Source organism: Bos grunniens, chromosome 8 (genome assembly GCF_055505025.1).
Source record: "Bos grunniens cultivar Pamir isolate PY7600 chromosome 8, Bosgru_T2T1.0, whole genome shotgun sequence".
Classification (NCBI taxonomy): domain Eukaryota; kingdom Metazoa; phylum Chordata; class Mammalia; order Artiodactyla; family Bovidae; genus Bos; species Bos grunniens.
In genome coordinates this window covers 47,012,620-47,035,788 of record NC_141172.1, presented here as the reverse complement: position 1 = coordinate 47,035,788, position 23,169 = coordinate 47,012,620, and the positions used below count along the sequence as shown (strand labels likewise).

General features: G+C 40.9%; 1 protein-coding gene across 6 annotated transcripts in view; it reads right to left on the bottom strand.

The window, feature by feature from the left end:
• The window catches only part of GDA (guanine deaminase), a 249,691-nt gene that overhangs the window by 85,445 nt on the left and 141,077 nt on the right, over positions 1-23,169 (bottom strand). Inside the window, exon 1 of one of the 6 annotated variants that reach the window (XM_086415518.1) lies at positions 22,906-23,031. The exons of the other annotated variants lie outside the window; for them this stretch is intronic. Coding sequence (XP_086271644.1) covers positions 22,906-22,929 — 24 coding nt within the window. The 5' untranslated portion in view covers positions 22,930-23,031. Of the gene's footprint in view, positions 1-22,905; positions 23,032-23,169 lie in introns of those variants that run through there. 6 annotated transcript variants of the gene reach the window in all.

Genomic DNA, 23,169 nt, shown 5'->3' with positions numbered 1-23,169 from the left:
AAGAGTAGATGTAAAAAATAAAATCTGAGTCCAGTCAGAAATGTTCCATGTGATTGATATTCCCTCATTTTTCTCCGTTCTCTGCGGAAGCCCTAAATATACCTGACATTAGGTTTCACATGGTTAGCATATTGTGAACTTCATTGAACTGCCTGCTTATTAGCTCAACAAACCCAACTCCTGAAGCTAATAAAAGAAATTCAGAACAAGCCCAGCTACTGGTCTTGCAAATCCCTCTCCTGCATGAGAATGGCAGCCATGCGCTGACACTAGCTTAGTTTTTACCACTCCCAAAGCCAATGCCTACTCCCCTGGTTCCAAAGCTGTGACACAGAACGACATAACAGCATCTCTGAAAACTTGAGTCAGTTCAGTTCAGTCACTCAGTCATGTCTGACTCTTTGCAAGCCCATGGACTGCAGCACGCCAGGCTTCCCTGTCCATCATCATCTCCCAGAGCTTGTTCAAACTCATGTCCATCAAGTAATACCATCCAACCATCTCATCCTCTGTCATTCTCTTCTCCTCCTGCCTTCAATATTTTCCAGCATTAGGGATTTTTTCTAATGAGTCAGTTCTTCACATCAGAGGACCAAAGTATTGGAGTTTCAACTTCAGTATCAGTCTTTCCAATGAATATTCAGGACTGATTTCCTTAAGGAGGAACTGATTTGATCTCCTTGCAGTACAAGGAACTCTCAAGTGTCTTCTTCAACACCACAGTTCAAAACAATCAGTTCTTCAGCACTCAGCTTTCTTCACAGTCCAAATCTCACATCCATACATGACCACTGGAAAAACCATAGCCTTGACTAGACGGACCTTTGTCGGCAAAGTAATGTCTCTGCTTTTTAATATGCTGTTTAGGTTGGTCATAACTTTCCTTCCAAGGAGTAAGCGTCTTTTAATTTCATGGCTGCAGTCACCATCTGCAGTGATTTTGGAGCCCAAAAACATAAAGTCTGTCACTATTTGAATTGTTTCTCCATCTATTTCCCATGAAGTGATGGGATCGGATGCCATGATCTTAGTTTTCTGAATGTTGACTTTTAAGCCAACTTTTTCACTCTCCTTTTTCACTTTCATCAAGAGGCTCTTTAGTTCTTCCTTTCTGCCATAAGGGTGGTGTCATCTGCATATCTGAGGTTATTGATAGTTCTCCCAGCAATTTTGATTCCAGCTTGTGCTTCATCCAAACCGCATTTCACATGATATACTCTACATATAAGTTAAATAAGCAGGGTGACAATATATAGCCTTGACGTACTCCTTTCCCAGTTTGTAACCAGTCTGTTGTTCCACATCCGATTCTTACTGTTTCTTCTTGACCTGCATACACATTTCTCAGTAGGTAGGTAAGGTGGTCTAGTATTCCCATCTCTTTAAGAATGTTCCACAGTTTGTTGTAACCCACACAGTCAAAGGCTTTGGTGTAGCCAATAAAGCAGAAATAGATGTTTTTCTGGAACTCTATTGCTTTTTCAATGATCCAGCGGATGTCAGCAATTTGATCTCTGGTTCCTCTGCCTTTTCTAAATCCAGCTTGAATATCTGGAAGTTCCTGGTTCACATACCGTTGAAGCCTGGCTTGGAGAATTTTGAGCATTACTTTGCTAGCATGTGAGATGAGTGCAATTATGCAGTAGTTTGAGCATTCTTTGGCATTGCCTTTCTTTGGGATTGGAATGAAAACTGACCTTTTCCAGTCTTGTAGCCACTGCTGAATTTTCCAAATTTTCTGGCATAATGACCATAGCAATATAACAGCATCATCTTTTAGGATTTGAAATAGCTCAACTGGAATTCCATCACCTCCACTAGCTTTGTTCATAGTGATGCTTCCTAAGGCCCACTTAACTTCGCATTCCAGGATGTCTGGCTCTAGGTCAGTGATCACCCCATCATGGTTATCTGGGTCATGAAGATCTTTTTGTATAGTTGTTCTGTGTATTCTTGCCACCTCTTCTTAATATCTTCTGCTTCTGTTAGGTCCATACCATTTCCGTCCTTTATTTTGCGCCTCTCTTTGCATGAAATCTTCCTTTGGTATTTCTAATTTTCTTGAAGAGATCTCTAGTCTTTCCCATTCTATTGTTTTCCTCTATTTCTTTGCAGTGATGGCTGAGAAAGGCTTTCTTATCTCTCCTTGCTATTCTTTGAAACTCTGCATTCAAATGGGTATATCTTTCCTTTTCTCCTTTGCCTTTAGCTTCTCTTCTTTTCTCAGCTATTTATAAGGCCTCCTCAGACAACCATTTTGCCTTTTTGCATTTCTTTTTCTTGGGGATGGTCTTGATCCCTGCCTCCTGTACAATGTCATGAACCTCTGTCCATAGTTCTTCAGGCACTCTGTCTATCAGATCTAATCCCTTGAATCTATTTGTCCCTTCCACTGTGTAATCATAAGAGATTTGATTTAGGTAATACCCAAATGGTCTAGTCGTTTTCCCTGCTGTTGCTCAGTCGCTTCAGTCATGTCCGACTCTGTGTGACCCCATAGACAGCAGCCCACTAGGCTCCTCTGTCCCTGGGATTCTCCAGGCAAGAATACTGGAGTGAGTTGCCATTTCCTTCTCCAAGGCATCAAAGTGAAAAGTGAAAGTGAAGTCGCTCAGTTGTGCCTGACTCTTAGTGACCCCATGGACTGCAGCCTACCAGGCTCCTCCATCCATGGGATTTCCCAGGCAAGAGTACTGGAGTGGGGTGCCATTGCCTTCTCTGCTGGTTTTCCCTACTTCCTTCAATTTAGGTCTTAATTTTGCAATAAAGAGTTCATGATCTGAGCCCCTGGTCTTGTTTTTGCTGACTGTATAGAGCTCCATCTATGGCTGCAAAGAATATAATCAATCTGATTTTTGTATTGACCATCTGGTGATGTCCATGTAGAGTCTTCTCTTGTGTTGTTGAGTAAGAATTGGCAAATTAGTAATCTTACCTGAGTAAAAATTGAGTTGAGTAAGAATTGAGTAAGAATTGGCTAATTATTAATCTTGGAAGGACACGTAATTGCTTTAGAAGGTTTACTGACAAACTGCTAAAATGCCTTAGGAGTTCTCTTTGGTAAACAAAAAGCCAAAAGCAGACAAACTATTGTTGGTCACTGTAAGATTAATAGGCTAAAATTGGTTGTTGAAATACAGAAAAATACGTTGACAAGGAAAAAAAAAAAGCAGACAAAAATTTTATAAGAGACTAGTGAATATATCCTAAGGTTTTCATGTACCCCCAAACATCTGAGTGCCAGTGGTGGTTTAGGTGCTAAGTCATGTCTGACTCTTGTGACAGCATGGACTGCAGCCTGCCAGGCTCCTTTGTCGATGGGCTTTCCCAGGCAAGAATACTGAAGTGGGTAGTCATTTCCTTCTCCATGGGATCTTCCTGACCTAGGACTGAACCCAGGTCTCCTGCATCTCAGGCAGATTCTTTACCAACTGAGCCACCAGGGAAGCCCTGGTACTGGTACCAGGTCAGCATTTAATTTCTCCCAAATCAGAACTGCTGAAAGTAGAGATCTTAGAACCAGACCATATAGATTTACATCATATGCCCTAATTCCATCAGTTTCCAGCTATGTGACCTTGAACAAGTCACTCAAACTGTTGATGACTCAGTTTCCTCATCTGCAAAATGACAATATAATGGTACTTATTTCACAGAGTTGTAATGATTAAACGAGTTAGTATATGTAAAGGTTCAGACCAGTGCCTGCTACACAATATATGCTGCACAATCTTTTACCTTTTTTAGAAATTAACCATTTTCTTACTTATCCATTCCTCAATATTTGCTAAGCACATTCTATCTACCAGTTGATGTGTCCAGCCTAGGGAACGTCATATGAACAAGCCATAAATCCCTACCCTCAAGGAATTAATAGTCTGGGGCAGCAGCAACACTAGTAAAAAGAAACTCATTTGAAAGCAATACATCTTCTCTTGCTTATAATTTTTTTGTATTTGAAATATAGATAATTTGCAATATTTTATTAGTTTCCAGGGTACAACATAGTGATTCAATATTTTTATAGAATATTCACCATACAAAGCTACTATAACAGACTGACTGTATTCCCTGTGCTACACATCACATCCCTCTGACTTATTTATCTTATAACTGGTAGTTTATACCTCTTAATCCTCTTTATCTATTTCACCCTTCTCTCCACTCCCTTTATTCTGGCAACCACTAGTTTGTTCTCATATCTGTAAGTCTGTTTCTGTTTTGTTATGTTTGTTTTGCTCTTTTAGATTTCATATATGAGTGAAAGCATACAGTATTCATCTTTCTTTCTTTGACTTATTTCACTAAGCATAATACCCAACAGGTCCATCCATGCTGTTGCAAATGGCAAGATTTCATTCTTTTACCACTAAGTAATATTCCACTGTATATATTTTTATTTTTTTTTGATGTTACTCTATGAATTTTTTTAATTTTTTTAAATTTTATTTTATTTTTAAACTTTACAATATTGTATTGGTTTTGCCAAATTGTATATATTTTTAGCACGTCTTCTTTATACATTCGTCTATGGATGGGCATATAGGTTGTTTCCATATCATGGCTATCATAAATAATACTGCTATGAAGATTGGGGTCATCAATTTTTCAAGAACACTGAAACACTTTATAAATATGCTAAGTGTGGGCTCTTTTCCCAACTTCTTCCTGAGAGTTACTGCATATACAAAAAAGGCAAGAAACTGCATTGAGGTGTTGATGCTGAAGGACAAGATGGGCTCAATGGTTGATTAAGTGATAACTGGCCAGCACACCACCATGCTTTATAAATTCAGACATACACCTCCAGTAAATTACAAATATATTCCAAGTTCATCTGAGAAAGTCATACCTGTGCTCACCAAGTGCCTGTAATAGTGTCCATGGCAAACAAATCATTAGGTATAAAGGTTAGGAAGAAAAATGTCAAGATTTGGCAGGAAGCTGTATGAAGTATACTTCTTGGCCTACCTTTTGTCATGTCCAGTAACACATTTTACCTGGTAACCACTCAAGGCAACACATTGCTTAAATGTACATCATATACCCATCAAAATGTTAAGTATTTGGATAAATGTACAAGAAATAATTCTCACCTTTAAAGAGTTTATCTTCTGGCTGAGGAAATAAAACTTATGTGCAGATAGGAACTAAGAACAATGCACAGAAGCATGTTTCTAAGAACCAAATTAGCAGTATAAACTGAGCTGTGAAAACTCAGAGAAAGGAAAAATCATTACGAACAAGAAACAGCAGGTTGTTTTTTTGGAGGAGGTGATGGGTAAGTTATAAATTGGGGGCTTTAGGGTGTAGACAGAAAGATGGGGAAGCCCAAAGACATGAAAAACGTAAATTGATGTATTTTTATTGTCCTAATTATCACATCATTTCCTTTCCATATATTTTCCCCTGTCTTCTTTATCTATAGTGATTTGGCATTTTTTTGAAGAATAAAATAGAAGATAGTTTTCCTTATTCTAATTTCAGTTGCCAAAAATCTAGCATAAGTCTTGTCTTTCTTCTTCCTACTTGATTGTCTGGACAGAGAAAGAAAAAAAAGGATGATTATTCAGGCTTCCATTCATACACATAAGTTTTTCTTACTAATGTCAGTCATTGCCAGGAGCCGGCATACTGCATATTGAGTGCATATTACATATTGCATATTGAGTGCAGCACTTTCACAGCATCATCTTTCAGGATCTGGAATAGCTCAACTGGAATTCTATCACTGCTGGGAGCCAGCGTGAGGAACTCCGCCCATGACAAAGGTCATGAGGAAGGAGGCTCGGCATACGCAAAGGCGGGATCGAGCCTCAGGAGTCCCCCATCTACCCCCAAAACCAGAGTCTGCCTACTTTCTGCTTTGTGCTTTCACCTACACCTCTGACTTTATGGGGGGCTGTCCCCCACTACCTCTCTCTGAAAAAAGAGTTAGCCTACAGCTCCAGTTAATAATTCCTGGGTGTGACAGTGTTTCAACCTACAAACTCCTTTGGAAATCCTCTAGCCTGCCTGAATAGGTTTTTCCGGCCACATGTGATTGTTCAGAGCCTCCCAACTGTGAGAGGCGGGAGATGTTCTAAACTGTCTAAACACAGATTCCTTTGAGTAGTTAAAAGATTGATTAGAAATTGTATTGGTGAAGGGTTTTTCACTTATTGGGCCAATGTTTGCTGCTAAGTCTCCATACTCCTTACCTACTGTGTCCTTGGCAGTGTATTGATTGATACAATGGGTGTATATAACCTTGGACCCTTGAGTTAATGCTTTTCTTGATTGAGCCCACCTCACCTTTGCCCTATAGGAATGCAGCTTTGTCCTATGCTTTTTTGGAGGCTGGTGCCTGACTTCGGAATAATCACCTTTAGAGAAAGATAAGTTTCTTAAAATGTTAACAGACCTCCTGGCCAGAAGATGATGTAATTCACCTGAACTTTTGCATATGATAAGTTTGAAAGCCTGGCTTCGATTAGGACCAGGAACTGCTGTCCTTGCATGACTCCACCCCTTCCCCCATTATCCTCTATGCACAACTTAAGGTATAAAAACTACTTTGGAAAATAAAGTGCGGGCCTTGTTCACTGAAACTTGGTCTCCCCATGTCACTCTATCTCTCAAATTCTAGCTGAGTCTCCATCTGGAGCGCAGAACCCGCCATGCTTGCTAATTATGCCTGGGCTTTTAAGATCCGACCAGGGAGGCCTCAGTGTCTCCTCTCCTTCGGGAGAACAGAAGGACACCTGTGGCCTACGTAAGTGGTGCAAACTTCTTGCCTTGAAGTTTTATTGGTCTCCCGCATAAACCAAGCTACTCAGCCTCTTTTCTCCACTGAATTTCCTCACTGAGCTATCCTCATTCTATTACTCTTTATATCCTTAATTAACGTTTAATTAAGCAGTTGTTTCCTGATCCTCGCCGACGCCGTCTCTCCTTCAAATACCCTGGATCAGCTGGGGCTGGACCCCGGCAAGTCATTTCAGTTCAGTTCAGTCCTCAGTTATGTCCTACTCTTTGCGAACCCATGGACTGCAGCACTCCAGGCTTCCCTGTCCATCACCAACTTCTGGAGCTTGTTCAAACTCCGTCAAGTCAGTGATGCCATCCAACCATCTCACCCTCTGTCATCCCCTTCTCCTCCTGCCTTCAGTCTTTCCCAGCATCAGGGTTTTTCCAAGTAGTCAGTTCTTCACATCAGGTAGCCAAAGTATTGAGTTTCAGCTTCAGCATCAGTCCTTTCAATGAATATTCAGGACTGATTTCCTTTAGGATGGACTGGTTTGATCTCCTTGCAGTCCAAGGGACTCTCAAGTCTTCTCCAACACCACAATTCAAAAGCTTCAATTCTTCGGCACTCAGCTTTCTTTATAGTCCAATTCTCACATCCATACATGACTACTGGAAAAACCATAGCTTTGACTAGATGGACCTTTGTCAGCAAAGCAATGTCTCTGCTTTTAACATGCTGTCTATGTTGGTCATGGCTTTTCTTCTAGGAGCAAGCATCTTTAATTTCATGGCGGTAGTCAACATCTGCAGTGATTCTGAAGCCCAAGAAAATAAAGTCTGCTACTGTTTCCCCACCTATTTGCCATGGACTGATGGGACCAGATGCCATGATCTTAGTTTTTTGAATGCTGAGTCATTTATATGTTGTTTTTCTAATCTAGATTAAATCTTCCTTGCACAGTCATCAGCAGGGAGACAGGGAGGGGATGAGGTTTTCTTAATTCCCTTAGAGAAGTCATTGAGTTCAGTTCAGTTCAGTTGCTCAGTCATGTCTGACCCTTTGCGACCACATGAATCACAGCACACCAGGCCTCCCTGTCCATCACCAACTCCTGGAGTTTACACAAACTCATGTCCATCGAGTCAGTGATGCCATCCAGCCACCTCATTCTCTGTCGTCCACTTCTCCTCCTACCCCCAAACCCTCCGAGCATCAGTGTCTTTTCCAATCAGTCAACTTCTTCGCATGAGGTGGCCAAAGTATTGGAGTTTCAGCTTTAGCATCAGTCCTTCCAATGAAAACCCAAAACCGATCTCCCTTAGAAAGGACTGATTGGATTGCCTTGCAGCCCAAGGGACTTTCAAGAGTCTTCTCCAACACCACAGTTCAAAAGCATCAATTCTTTGGCGCTCAGCTTTCTTCACAGTCCAAATCTCACATCCATACATGACCACAGGAAAAACCATAGCCTTGACTAGATGGACCTTTGTTGGCAAAGTAATGTCTCTGCTTTTGAATATGCTGTCTAGGCTGGTCATAACTTTACCTCCAAGGAGTAAGTGTCTTTTAATTTCATGGCTGAAATCACCATCTGCAGTGATTTTGGAGCCCAGAAAAATAAAGTCAGCCACTGTTTCCACTGTTTTCCCATCTATTTCCCATGAAGTGATGGGACCAGATGCCATGATCTTCATTTTCTGAATGTTGAGCTTTAAGACAACTTTTTCACTCTCTTTCACTTTCATCAAACTTCAACAAACAAATAAGAGGAACTTTAGTTCCTCTTCACTTTCTGCCATAAGGGTGGTGTCGTCTGCATATCTGAAGTTATTGATATTTCTCCTGGCAATCTTGATTCCGGCTTGTGCTTCTTCCAGCCCAACGTTTCTCATGATGTACTCTGCATATAAGTTAAATAAGCAGGGTGACAATATACAGCCTTGACGTACTCCTTTTTCTATTTGGAACCAGTCTGTTGTTCCACGTCCAGTTCTAACTGTTGCTTCCTGACCAGCATATAGGTTTCTCAAGAGTCAGGTCAGGTGGTCTGGTATTCCCATCTCTTTCAGAATTTTCTACAATTTATTGTGATCCACACAGTCAAAGGCTTTGGCATAGTCAATAAGCAGAAATAAATGGTTTTCTGGAACTCTCTTGCTTTTTCAGTGATCCAGCGGATGTTGGCAATTTGATCTCTGGTTCCTCTGCCTTTCCTAAAACCACCTTGAACATCAGGAAGTTCACGGTTCACATATTGCTGAAGCCTGGCTTGGAGAATTTTGAGCGTTACTTTGCTAGTGTGTGAGATGAGTGCAATTGTGTGGTAGTTTGAGCATTCTTTGGCATTGCCTTTCTTTGGGATTGGAATGAAACTGACCTTTTCCAGTCCTGTGGCCACTGCTGAGTCTTCCAAATTTTCTGGCATATTGAGTGCAGCACTTCCACAGCATCATCTTTTAGGATTTGAAATAGCTCAACTGGAATTCCATCACCTCCACTAGCTTTGTTCATAGTGATGCTTTCTAAGGCCCACTTGACTTCACATTCCAGGATGTCTGGCTCTAGGTCAGTGATCACACCATCATGATTATCTGGGTCGTGAAGATCTTTTTTGTACAGTTCTTCTGTGTATTCTTGCCACCTCTTCTTAATATCTTCTGCTTCTGATAGGCCCATATCATTTCTGTCCTTTATCGAGCATATCTTTGCATGAAATATTCCCTTTGTATCTCTAAATTTCTTGAAGAGATCTCTAGTCTTTCCCATTCTATTGTTTTCCTCTGTTTCTTTGCATTGATGGCTGAGAAAGGCTTTCTTATCTCTCTTTGCTATTCTTTGGAACTCTGCATTCAGATGCTTATATCTTTCCTTTTCTTCTTTGCTTTTCACTTCCCTTCTTTTCACAGCTATTTGTAAGGCCTCCTCAGACAGCCATTTTGCTTTTTGCATTTCTTTTTCTTGGGGATGGTCTTGATCCCTGTCTCCTGTACAACGTCATGAACCTCTGTCCATAGTTCATCAGGCACTGTGTCTATCAGATCTAGTCCCTTAAATCTATATCTCACTTCCACTGTATAATCATAAAGGATTTGATTGAGGTCATACCTGAATGGTCTAGTAGTTTTCCCTACTTTCTTCAATTCAAGTCTAAATTTGGCAATACGAGTTCATAATCTGAGCCACAGTCAGCTCCCGGTCTTGTTTTTGGGGACTGTATAGAGCTTCTCCATCTTTGGCTGCAAAGAATACAATCAGTCTGATTTCGGTATTGACCATCTGGTGATGTCCATGTGTAGAGTCTTCTCCTGTGTTGTTGGAAGAGGGTGTTTGCTATGACCAGTGCATTCTCTTGACAAAACTCTATTAGTCTTTGCCCTGCTTCATTCTGTACTCCAAGGCCAAATTTGCCTGTTACTCCAGGTGTTTCTTGACTTCTTACTTTTGCATTCCAGTCCCGTATAATGAAAAGGACATCTTTTTTGGGTGTTAGTTCTAAAAGGTCTTATAGGTCTTCATAGAACCGTTCAACTTTAGCATCTTCAGCGTTACTGATTGGGGCATAGGCTTGGATTACCATCATATTGAATGGTTTGCCTTGGAAATGAACAGAGATCATTCTGTCATTTTTGAGATTGCATCCAAGTACTGCATTTTGGACTCTTTTGTTGACCATGATGGCTACTCCATTTCTTCTAAGGGATTCTTGCCCACAGTAGTAGATATAATGGTCATCTGAGTTAAATTCACCCATTCCAGTTCATTTTAGTTTGCTGATTCTTAGAATGTCGACGTTCACTCTTGCCATCTCCTGTTTGACCATTTCCAATTTGCCTTGATTCATGGACCTGACATTCCAGGTTCCTATGCAATATTGCTCTTTACAGCATTGGACCTTGCTTCTATACCCAGTCACATCCACAACTGGGTATTGTTTTTGCTTTGTCTCCATCCCTTCATTCTTTCTGGAGTTATTTTTCCACTGATCTCCAGTAGCATATTGGGCACTTACCGACCTGGGGCGTTCTTCTTTCAGTATCCTATCATTTTGCCTTTTCATACTGTTCATGGGGTTCTCAAGGCAAGAATACTGAAGTGGTTTGCCATTCCCTTCTCCAGTGGACCACATTCTGTCAGACCTCTCCACCAGGACCCGTCTGTCTTGGGTGGCCCCACACGGCATGGCTTAGTTTCATTGAGTTAGACAAGGCTGTGGTCCATGTGATCAGACTGGCTAGTTTTCTGTGATTATAGTTTCAATGTGTCTGCCCTCTGATGCCCTCTCGTAACACCTACCATCTTACTTGGGTTTCTCTTACCTTGGACATGGGGTATCTCTTTACAGCTGCTCCAGCAAAGTGCAGCTGCTGCTCCTTACCTTGGACGAGGGGTATCTCCTCAGGGCTGCCCCTGAGAAGGCCACCCCTGAGAAAGCCGCCTCAGGGCTGCCTTCTGCCTTAGAGAAGGCAGAAGTCCAAAAATGCTTCCCAACGATCAAAATGCATTTTACACACAGGAAACATTTATTTCTATTGTCTCACCTGATTTTGTTTGCTTTAACTTCAAAATAATCTTAAATTTATAGAAAAATTATGCCTTCATTCTTGATCCTAAGAAAATTAAAATGCCTTTACTAATGGCATCCCTGGAGAAGGCAATGGCACCCCACTCCAGTACTCTTGCCTGGAAAATCCCATGGACGGAGGAGCCTGGTAGGCTGCGGGCCATGGAGTTGCTAAGAGTCGGACATGACTGAATGACTTCACTTTCGCGTTTCATTTTCATGCATCGGAGAAGGAAATGGCAACTCACTCCAGTGTTCTTGCCTGGAGAATTCCAGGGACGGGGGAGCCTGGTGGGCTGCCGTCTATGGGGTCGCACAGAGTCAGTCACAACTAAAGTGACTTAGCAGCAGCAGCAGTGGCATCCCACACTTTAAAACAAAAATACTGACTAAATATGAAGAGGTCCAGTGACACTGAGGTGTCAAAGTACTTTTCTGAAATAAGATTGCAAAATGATTATTAGGAAAGCTGTAACTACTTCTAAGGAGAACTTGGCAGGCTACCGTCCATGGGGTCACAAAGAGTCAGATACAACTGAGTGACTAATCACAACTACTTCTAAACTCTGACACGTATATGTTTGCCAATGCTTTGGCATCCGCTCAAATTTAATATTTGTACATGGGCAATATAAGAATGCCTATGTACTTTTTATAAGCACAAACATTTGTAGAGAAGCTCTCAAATAACTTAACTGGAGGAATAAAACCTGTGTAACTTATCTGTATTTTCTTACTATTGGAAGCACTTTATGATAAATTAAAGTATTACATATTTATTATCTCAAAAGAGTTGTCTATGATCACATCTGTATTTCCTTATCTTTCATCCATTCCAAAACCCAAACCAAGCTGTTTGCCACCCTCTCTCTGCACCAAAATAAGTCTTCCTAAGTTCAACAATAATTTCAGGCTGCTAAATCCATTGACTATTTTTCCAGTATCATCCCATTTCTACTTCTCAGAAACATGTCACATTTGTTCTACTCCCCTCCATCTTGAAATACCCCCATCCTTTGCCTTCTATGATATTACCTTCTTGTGCTTTTCTCTGACTCACTCTCTTTCACTCCAGCTCAACCATTGGAGTTAATCTACTTCCTGTTCTCAATCTTTACTCCATGATCTCCTACTCAAAAATCTCTTCCAAGCTCCAGACTTGCAAGTCAATACCTACTTAACATATCCATGTAGATGTCACAAGGACACCTCAACGGAGTATGACCAGAAGAGACCTCAGGATCTGACTTTTCTCTGTTCCCTAACTCAGCAATGTCCACCATATCCATCCAGTTATATAAGCCTGAAATCTAGGGGAAGCTTGTCCCCCACAATCCATATCTAACCTGTCACCCAATCTCATTGAGTTTTTTGAATCTTTATTGTCTCACAGATGCACCCACTTCTCTCCAACTCTACTACTACCTACCTGTCTCTTTCATAGTTCACTGCAATTACCCTCTAACTTGTCTCCTACAGCAACTAATCTTGGCCGCTCTAGTCTGTTCTCCACTCTGCATACACATATGGTTTGTTTGTTTTCATTTATATATATCTACATATATATCTTTTTTATTCATTTATCTGTTGATGGATGCTTAGGTTGCTTCCATATCTTGGCTATTATAAATAATGCTGCTATGAATACTGGGGTGCAAGCCTTTCTTTGAATTACTGTTTTTGTTTTCTTCAGCTATAACACAAGGGTAGAACTGCTGGTAGTTCCTTTTTTAGATTTTTAAGGAATTTCCATACTATTTCCCACAGTGGCTGCACCAATTTACATTCCTATCAACAGTGTACTAGGGTTCCCTTTTCTCCACACCCTTGCCAACATTTGTCATTTGTAGGGGTCTTTTTATTATAGCCATTCTGATGGGTGTGATTGTTCATATATTTTTAAAATGCAAATCTGATCTATATTCCTCTAACACTCTTCACTGCCTTCCTATTGCCTGTGGATAAACAGAAAGGCATACAAAGAAACTGATATGGCTACTACTTATCTCTCTGGCTTCATCTATTTCCACTATTTTTTCTATTACAGGTTCCTAGTTCCTCTACCAGAGAAGGCAATGGCACCCCACTCCAGTACTCTTGCCTGGAAAATCCCATGGATGGAGGAGCCTGGTAGGCTGCAGTCCATGGGGTCACTAAGAGTCAGGCACAACTGAGCGACTTCACTTTCACTTTTCACTTTCATGCCTTGGAGAAGGAAATGGCAACCCACTCCAGTGTTCTTCCCTGGAGAACCCCAGGGATGGGGGAGCCTGGTGGGCTGCTGTCTATGGGGTCACACAGAATCCGACACAACTGAAGTGACTTAGCAGTAGCAGTTCCTCTATCCCACTGGGTCTTTGCATGGCCTTTGCCCTCGTCTTCTCTGCCTAGTTAACTTTCATTTAGACTTCAAATTCAACCAAATGTCACTTCCTTAGAGATGCATCTTGAAGCACCTCCTCAAAATAAGCTAGGTCCTCTTGCTTCACACCTCCATATCACTCTGCATTTTTCCTTTGTAGAAGTCTTACACTTATCCATACTCATTTCATTATTGACTCTGAGTAAAAATAAGTCTGAATCAGCATTTCTTTTGCTCACCATTTTATCCTAAACCCCTCTAAGTCTTTGTTCCTCATCAGCCACTGTCAGTTGTTATAAGCTCCAAGTGCACTTAGCTCCACAGGGCTAGTGAGTCCACCTGCTGGAACTGGAGGTTCATATCCCAGGGACCTGCAAAGGCTTCTCCCTGTGTTTTGCACTTCAAAACAAACAAACAAACACACAGGGCTTATTTAAGACCATCTTCCACAGGGGAGGAGGAAAACAACTTCCAGGTCAAAGAGCACAAAGTAATAAATCTGCCCCAGTATTGGAAGCCATTAACAATGCTACTTCTTCTGTTGTACCTTCACACATATTGACTACAACCAGCTGAGAAGATTGATTAACTATTTCCTGTTGACACAGCCAGGACTATCTGGGCATCAAAAGGAATAATGTACAGAGTATAGCAGCCCATTCTATGCATTCTTTTACTCAGAAGCATTTACTGAATGCTGATTTTGGGCTAAAGCATCAAGTACTATGAGGGGCAGGAGATGGATAATTAGAACTATTGTTTATGGAGGCTCTATCATGTTCCAGGAATGTACATTATAAGTGGCAATTTACAAGCCATGTTTCAAGTAAATTACCATTTTATGAAGAAGTGAACACTTAACAAACCATAATATAAAACCAAAGGGAGTAAGCAGACCTATATAATCCACATTATTCCATATCCTTAACACAGTCCAAGTTAAAGGCATTTGAGAACTTTATGAGGTCTCAGAGTTCCAATTAGAATCTGCTCTTCAGGGTTCTTAATTACTCACTAGGACATGAAACTAATTATAGCTCTCAGTGGCCAAATACATTGTATTAAGCATCCAAATTAGAAAAACCCAGAGTTCTTATTCAAACAATTATTTGGAAGATATTTTTAGCTGGCTGTACATTTTGCTGATCTTAAAGTGAACTTTTCCAACCTGGTTATCCTGCAGTTAAAAAAAAAAAATCCAAGCACTATTTATCTAACAAATATTCATTTGAGTGCCTACTATGTGCTGCTAGGAGTCATGAATATAAAAGTGATCAAGTCATGGCCCCTGCTTTTAAGGTTCAGACTCACAAAATAAAGTAAGAGCCACAAGAGTTGCGAAGCAGAAACTGGGGCACAAAGGAGCCTTCTGCAAACAGAAGGGTGGGCGCAATGTTGGCAATATCCTCACTGAGGAAGCAACATTCAAATTAGTTTCCAAAGGTATATTCAACCAGCAGTTAGAAGATGAGGAAGAAATATAAACAAAGACACAAAGGCATAACTTATATGAAGGGTGGGTCAATTAGTCAGCAGGGCCAGGCCTATATTTATCCCACAATTAAGCAATGAGGGATAATGACTTTGAACAATAAACTGGTTTTAAAAACTGGCACATGAGCCAGGACTCATAAACTGGTTTTAAAACACAACAAACTGGTTTTAAAAACTTGCACATGAGCCAGGACTTCTCTGGTGGTCCAATGTCTAAGACTCCATGCTCCCAATACAGTGGGCCTGCGGTTGGATCTCTGGTTAGGCAACTAGATTCCACATGTCACAACAAGAGTTCTCATGCTGCAACTAAAAAGAAGATTATCCCACATGTCACAACTAATGATCCTGAAGACTGAAGCTGCAATGAAGACTGAAGATCCAGCAAGCCACAACCAAGACCTGGCACAGCCAGATAAATAAATTATACATATATATATATATATGTGTGTGTGTGTGTGTGTGTGTATATATGTATATATGTATGTATGTATATGCAGGTCAGGAAGCAACAGTTAGAACTGGACATGAACAACAGACTGGTTCCAAATAGGAAAAGGAGTACGTCAAGGCTGTATATTGTTACCCTGCTTATTTAACTTATATGCAGAGTACATCATGAGAAATGCTGAGCTAGAAGAAGCACAAGCTGGAATCAAGATTGCCAGGAAAAATATCGATAACCTCAGATATGCAGATGACATCACCATTATGGCAGAAAGTGAAGAAGAACAAAAGAGCCTCTTGATGAAAGTGAAAGAGGAGAGTGAAAAAGTTGGCTTAAAGGTCAACGTTCAGAAAACTAAGATCATGGCATCTTGTCCCATCACTTCATGGGAAATAGATGGGGAAACAGTGGAAACAGTGTCAGACTTTATTTTTCTGGGCTCCAAAATCACTGTAGATGGTGACTGCAGCCATGAATTTAAAAGACGCTTACTCCTTGGAAGGAAAGTTATGACCAACCTAGACAGAATATTCAAAAGCAGAGACATTACTTTGTCCACAAAGGTCTGTCTAGTCAAGGCTATGGTTTTTCCAGTGGTCATGTATGGATGTGAGAGTTGGAGTATAAAGAAAGCTGAGCGCCGAAGAATTGATGCTTTGAACTGTGGTGTTGGAGAACTCTTGAGAGTCCCTTGGACTGCAAGGAGATCCAACCAGTCCATTCTAAAGGAGATCAGTCCTGGGTGTTCATTGGAAGGACTGATGCTGAAGCTGAAACTCCAATATTTTGGCCACCTCATGTGAAGAGTTGACTCATTGGAAAAGACTCTGATACTGGGAGGGATTGGGGGCAGGAGGAGAAGGGGACGACAGAGGATGAGATGGCTGGATGGCATCACCGACTCAATGGACAAGGGTTTGGGTGGACTCCAGGAGTTGGTGATGGACAGGGAGGCCTGGCATGGTGCAGTTCATGGGGTTGCAAAGAGTCGAACACGACTGAGTGACTGAAATGAACTGAACTGAATATTTATACATATATTTATATATAAACTTCCACATGAATGTTCATGGTAGCACTGTTGACAATAGGTAAAAGGTGGAAACAATTCAAATGTCCATCAACTAATGAATCAATAAACATAATATACTGTACCTATACAATGGATTGTTAATCAGCCATAAAAAGGAATGGTGTTCTAACACATGCCACAATATGGATGAACCTTGAAAACATTAAACTAAGTGAAAATAGCGACACACAAGGTCACATATTATATATGTCCATCTATATAAAATATCCAGAATAGGCAAGTTTACAGAAATGAAAGCAAACTAGGGGTTGCTAGGCTTCCCTCATGGCTCAGATGGTAAAGCGTCTGCCTATAATGCAGGAGACTTGGATTCGATCCCTGGGTTGGAAAGATCCCCGGGAGAAGGAAATGGCAACCCACTCTAGGACTCTTGCCTGGAAAATTCCATGGACAGAGGAGTCTGGTAGATGGGGTCACAAAGAGTCAGGGTCAAAGAGTGGGAGGAATACAGAGTGACTGCTTCACAGTTAATGGGTTTCCCTTTAGAGTGATGAACATATTTCAGAACTAGACAGTGGTGATGGTTGTACAACATTGTGAATGTAATAAATGACACTAACCTGTACACTTCAAATGGTAAATTTTATGGAAAATTATAAAAAGTAAAACAAAAAACACAGTAAACTAGTAATACAGAAAGTTATAAAGTGGACCATGAAAATTCTCATTCACATCCCCAACTCTCTACTCCTACTCTACCAAAGTAAATGTTATTTCAGTTTTTAATTTTAATATTGCCTTCCAGCAATACTGCATAGGAACCTAGAATGTCAGGTCCATGAATCAAGGCAAATTGAAAGTGGTCAAACAAGAGATGGCAAGAGTGAATGTCGACATTCTAGGAATCAGCGAACTGAAATGGACTGGAATGGGTGAATTTAACTCAGATGACCATTATATCTACTACTGTGAGCAGGAATCCCTCAGAAGAAATGGAATGGCCATTATGGTCAACAAAAGAGTCCGAAATGGAGAACTTGGATGCAATCTCAAAAACGACAGAATGATCTCTGTTCATCTCCAAGGCAAACCATTCAATATCACAGTAATCCAAGTCTATGCCCCAACCTGTAACACTGAAGAAGCTGAAGTTGAACGGTTCTATGAAGACCTACAAGACCTTTTAGAACTAACACCCCCCAAAAATGTCCTTTTCATTATAGGGGACTGGGATGCAAAAGTAGGAAGTCAAGAAACACCTGGAGTAACAGGCAAATTTGGCCTTGGAATATGGAATGAAGCAGGGCAAAGACTAACAGAGTTTTGCCAAGAAAATGCACGGGTCATAACAAACACCCTCTTCCAACAACACAAGAGAAGACTCTATACATGGACATCACCAGATGGTCAACGCCGAAATCAGATTGATTATATTCTTTGCAGCCAAAGATGGAGAAGCTCTATACAGTCAGCAAAAACAAGACCAGGAGCTGACTGTGGCTCAGACCATGAACTCCTTATTGTCAAATTCAGACTTAAATTTAAGAAAGTAGGGAAAACCACTAGACTGTTCAGGTATGACCTAAATCAAACCCCTTATGATTATACAGAGGAAGTGAGAAATAGATTTAAAGGCCTAGATTTGATAGATAGAGTGCCTGATGAACTATGGACAGAGGTTCATGACATTGTACAGGAGACAGGAATCAAGACCATCTTCATGGAAAAGAAATGCAAAAAAGCAAAATGGCTGTCTCGGGAGGCCTTACAAATAGCTGTGAAAAGAAGAGAAGTGAAAAGCAAAGGAGAAAAGGAAAGATATAAACATCTGAATGCAGAGTTCCAAAGAATAGCAAGAAGAGATAAGAAAGCCTTCTTCAGTGATCAATGCAAAGAAATAAAGGAAAACAACAGAATGGGAAAGACTAGGGATCTCTTCAAGAAAATCAGAGATACCAACGGAACATTTCATGCAAAGATGGGCTCGATAAAGGACAGAAATGGTATGGACCTAAAAGAAGCAGAAGATATTAAGAAGAGATGGCAAGAATACACAGAAGAACTGCACAAAAAAGATCTTCATGACCAAGATAATCACGATGGTGTGATCACTCACCTAGAGCCAGACATCCTGGAATGTGATGTCAAGTGGGCCTTAGAAAGCATCACTATGAACAAAGCTAGTGGAGGTGATGGAATTCCAGTTGAGCTCTTTCAAATCCTGAAAGATGATGCTGTGAAAGTGCTGCACTCAATATGCCAGCAAATTTGGAAGACTCAGCAGTGGCCACAGGACTGGAAAAGGTCAGTTTTCATTCCAATCCCAAAGAAAGGCAATGCCAAAGAATGCTCAAACTACCGCACAATTGCACTCATCTCACACACTAATAAAGTAATGCTCAAAATTTTCCAAGCCAGGCTTCAGCAATATGTGAACCGTGAATTTCCTGATGTTCAAGCTGGTTTTAGAAAAGGCAGAGGAACCAGAGATCAAATTGCCAACATCCGCTGGATCATTGAAAAAGCAAGAGAGTTCCAGAAAAGCATCTATTTCTGCTTTATTGACTATGCCAAAGCCTTTGACTGTGTGGATCACAATAAACTGTGGGAAATCTGAAAGAGATGGGAATACCAGACCACCTGATCTGCCTCTTGAGAAATTTGTATGCAGGTCAGGAAGCAACACTTAGAACTGGACATGGAACAACAGACTGGTTCCAAATAGGAAAAGGCATACATCAAGGCTATATATTGTCACCCTGTTTATTTAACTTATATACAGAATACATCATGAGAAACGCTGGACTGGAAGAAACACAAGCTGGAATCAAGATTGCCGGGAGAAATATCAATAACCTCAGATATGCAGATGACACCACCGTTATTGCAGAAAGTGAAGAGGAACTAAAAAGCCACTTGATGAAAGTGAAAGTGGAGAGGGAAAAAGTTGGCTTAAAGCTCAATATTCAGAAAACTAAGATCATGGCATCCGGTCCCATCACTTCATGGGAAATAGATGGGGAAACAGTGTCAGACTTTATTTTTCTGGGCTTCAAAATCACTACAGATGGTGACTGCAGCCATGAAATTAAAAGACACTTACTCCTTGGAAGGAAAGTTATGACCAACCTAGATAGCATATTCAAAAGCAGAGACATTACTTAACCAACAAAGGTCCGTCTAGTTAAGGCTATGGTTTTTCCTGTGGTCATGTATGGATGTGAGAGTTGGACTATGAAGAAGGCTGAGTGCTGAAGAATTGATGCTTTTGAATTGTGGTGTTGGAGAAGACTCTTGAGAGTCCCTTGGACTGCAAGGAGATATAACCAGTCCATTCTGAAGGAGATCAGCCCTGGGATTTCTTTGGAAAGAATGATGCTAAAGCTGAAACTCCAGTACTTTGGCCACCTCATGTGAAGAGTTGACTCATTGGAAAAGACTCTGATGCTGGGAGGGATTGGGAGCAAGAGGAGAAAGGGAATACAGAGGATGAGATGGCTGGATGGCATCACTGACTCGATGGACGTGAGTCTCAGTGAACTCCAGGAGTTGGTGATGGACAGGGAGGCCTGGCGTGCTGCGATTCATGGGGTCGCAAAGAGTCGGACACTACTGAGCAACTGATCTAATCTGATCTGGTCTGATTGCCTTCCAGAAATGTGTTTTGTGTGCATGTATACAAGGGTGTTGGTGAGTGGAGGGTGCTGTATGATTATTTGATACATTTTTTCAGTCCACTTAAATTTTACTACTAGGAAATCTTGGGTTCTGAAAATTCCTATACCTATCAGTATATGTACGTCTAAAAGGACTCACTTTAAATTAGAATTACCTTATAATTGTTTAGCCTTCAAAGTTTTTTTTTTTTAACTCACGTTATCAATAGCTGGTTGATAAATTGAGATCAATATAGTTGGGTTTTCAAGTGGAGATTACTAGGGAAAGCTCATTCTGTCAAAATAATTTTTTAAAACCCAATAACAGCCTGAAAAGAGAAAAAGCATTGTGCCTATAATTAAGCAGGTCTCATGGTGGTGCCAACCTGAGCAGAACCATGATAAGAAAACATGAAGTGTACTTATTATGAAATGGTCTCAGGTAACAGTGAATAACTAATTCATAAAAAACAAGTCAGCATGTCACAAGCAGAGGCACCAACTTCAACAGTCAAAAAATTTTGAAAAACAGATCAATTAGGAGTATAATTAAATTTAATTTATCCTTTAGAGTCAATGAGTTAGTGTAATAAAGACAATGAAATAATGCTTTCATAAAGGAGAAGGGTGAGGCTTTTTAGAAGGTAGGAAACAATGTCCTGGGAACTTTGGGGGAGATGATCAACAGTTATTGTTCAATCTTTTTTCTTTTGCCACACGACATGACATGAGATCTTAGTTCCCCAACTAGACCTCCAGCCCTCGGCAGTCAAGTGTCAAGTCCTAACTGCTAGGGAACTCCCTACTGTTCAATCTTTAAAAATGTATGAGAAGAGAAGAATCTGTCTTCACCTTTAATCTTAGAGATTAAACTTGTATTAACAATTTAAGTACAGGAGGCTCCTATAATTTTGCCATTTGATTATCTGAAAACAAAGGGTTACACAGTGGCTTTAAGACAGCGAAGTCATCCAATGTACCATATGTTGTGTTAGTAGCTCAGTTGTGTCTGACTCTCTGCAACCCCATAGACTGTAGCCTGCCAGACTTCTCTGTCCATGGAATTCTCCAGGCAAGAATACTAGAGTGGGTTGCCATGTCCTCCTCCACAATGTACAGTAATTAGATGTTTATTTCAGAGTTAGGATTAACACTCTGAGTCTCAGCTTCCTTGTTAATAAAATAAGAAGAAGTTTTGTCACCCAGGGAAACAAGTCAAGGGTCCTTAATTTGTATCTAAGCTGTCTCTGTAAAGCAAAAGTGTACCTGTCTTAGGCAAGAAAGATCCCCTGGAGTAGGAAATGGCTACCCATTCCAGTATTCTTGCCTGGAGACTTCCATTGACAGAAGAGCCTGATGGACTATAGTCCATGGGGTCACAAAGAGGTAGACATGACTGATCACACACACATGCAAAGAAGTCCACCACTACTGGTAAAACCCCCTTCTTGTTGTTGTTATTTTAGTTGCTAAGTCATATCCAACTCTTCGCAACCCCATGGACTGGAGCCCACCAGGCTCCTCTGTCCATGGGATTTTCCAGGCAAGAATACAGGAGATAGGTTGCCATTTCCTTTTCAGGGAATCTTCCCCACCCAGGGACCAAACCTGCATCTCCTGTATTGCAGGCAGATTCTTTACCACTGAGCCGCCTAGGAGGCCCCATAGCAAACTTGAGAAAACCAAAAACTGACTGTATCTTCTAGTTTTTATGTAATTAGAACAGGAGGGCTTAATGACAAGAAATTAATGGCATTAAATAATTAATCAGTTAGCAATGGCATAAGCTATCTAAATTTAAAAACTGGGACAAAGGTGTCTCTACAGCTTATTACCACCTCACAGTAATAAGATCTCGGCCTGCCTGCACCATACTAGTTAGACCCACTTCTGACCAGACACTGAAGGACCACACGAGGGCTAAAAAGAGGCATGAGCTGCTTTCTGAAAAATTGCCACCTATTTCCACCAGGTAGGATGATAAAAGGTCCCTGTACCCCATAACCTCTTTGGCCTTTTGCTCTAGAAAGCTCTTCTTGCCTGTAATGGGAAGAGGTGCTTTTAGAGCATGAGTTCCTCCTTTTCCATTCTTTGGCCAATGAATAAAGTTTCTGTTTGTTGCTAAACAAAGAAATTTCTCTTTATTGATGAGAATAAAAACCAGGTAAGGAAAGAACCTAACCAGGAACAGTAACGGTTTCATCTCATAAAGTAGTCAAGAGAATTACGCTTTGTAAAACACTGAGCACAGAACCTAGAATACAATAAGTGTCTAATAAATGTCCAGTATTATTATAGTGGGGCTTCCCCAGTGGGTCAGACCATAAAGAATCCACATGCAATGCAGGAGACTCGGTTTCTATCCCTGGGTCAGGAATATCCCCTGGAGAAGGGAATGGCTACTCACTCCAATATTCTTGCCTGGAGAATTCCATGGGCAGACGAGCCTGGCAGGTTACAGTCCATGGGGTCGCAAAGAGTCAGACACGACTAAGCAACTAACACTTTCACTTGTTACTTTCTAATACGAGCATTAACACCATCAGTGTACCTCCTGTCTACAAGTTTATAACCCAGCGTCATGGGCTAGAAGCCCAATGCAATTTAAGAAGATGACTTACCAAGTTTATTTCCTTTTTATTCATGTTGTTGTTTTTCAGTCATTAAGTCATGTCCAACTCCTTGTGACCTCATGAACTGCAGCAGTCCAAGCTTCTCTGTTCTTCACTGTCCCCTGGAGTTTGCTCAAACTCATGTCCATTGAGTCAATGATGCCATCCATCCATCTGATCCTCTGTCACCCCTTTCTCCTTTTGCTTTCAATCTTTCCCAGCATCAGGGTCTTTTCCAGTGAGGTGACTCTTCACATTTGGTGGCCATATTTT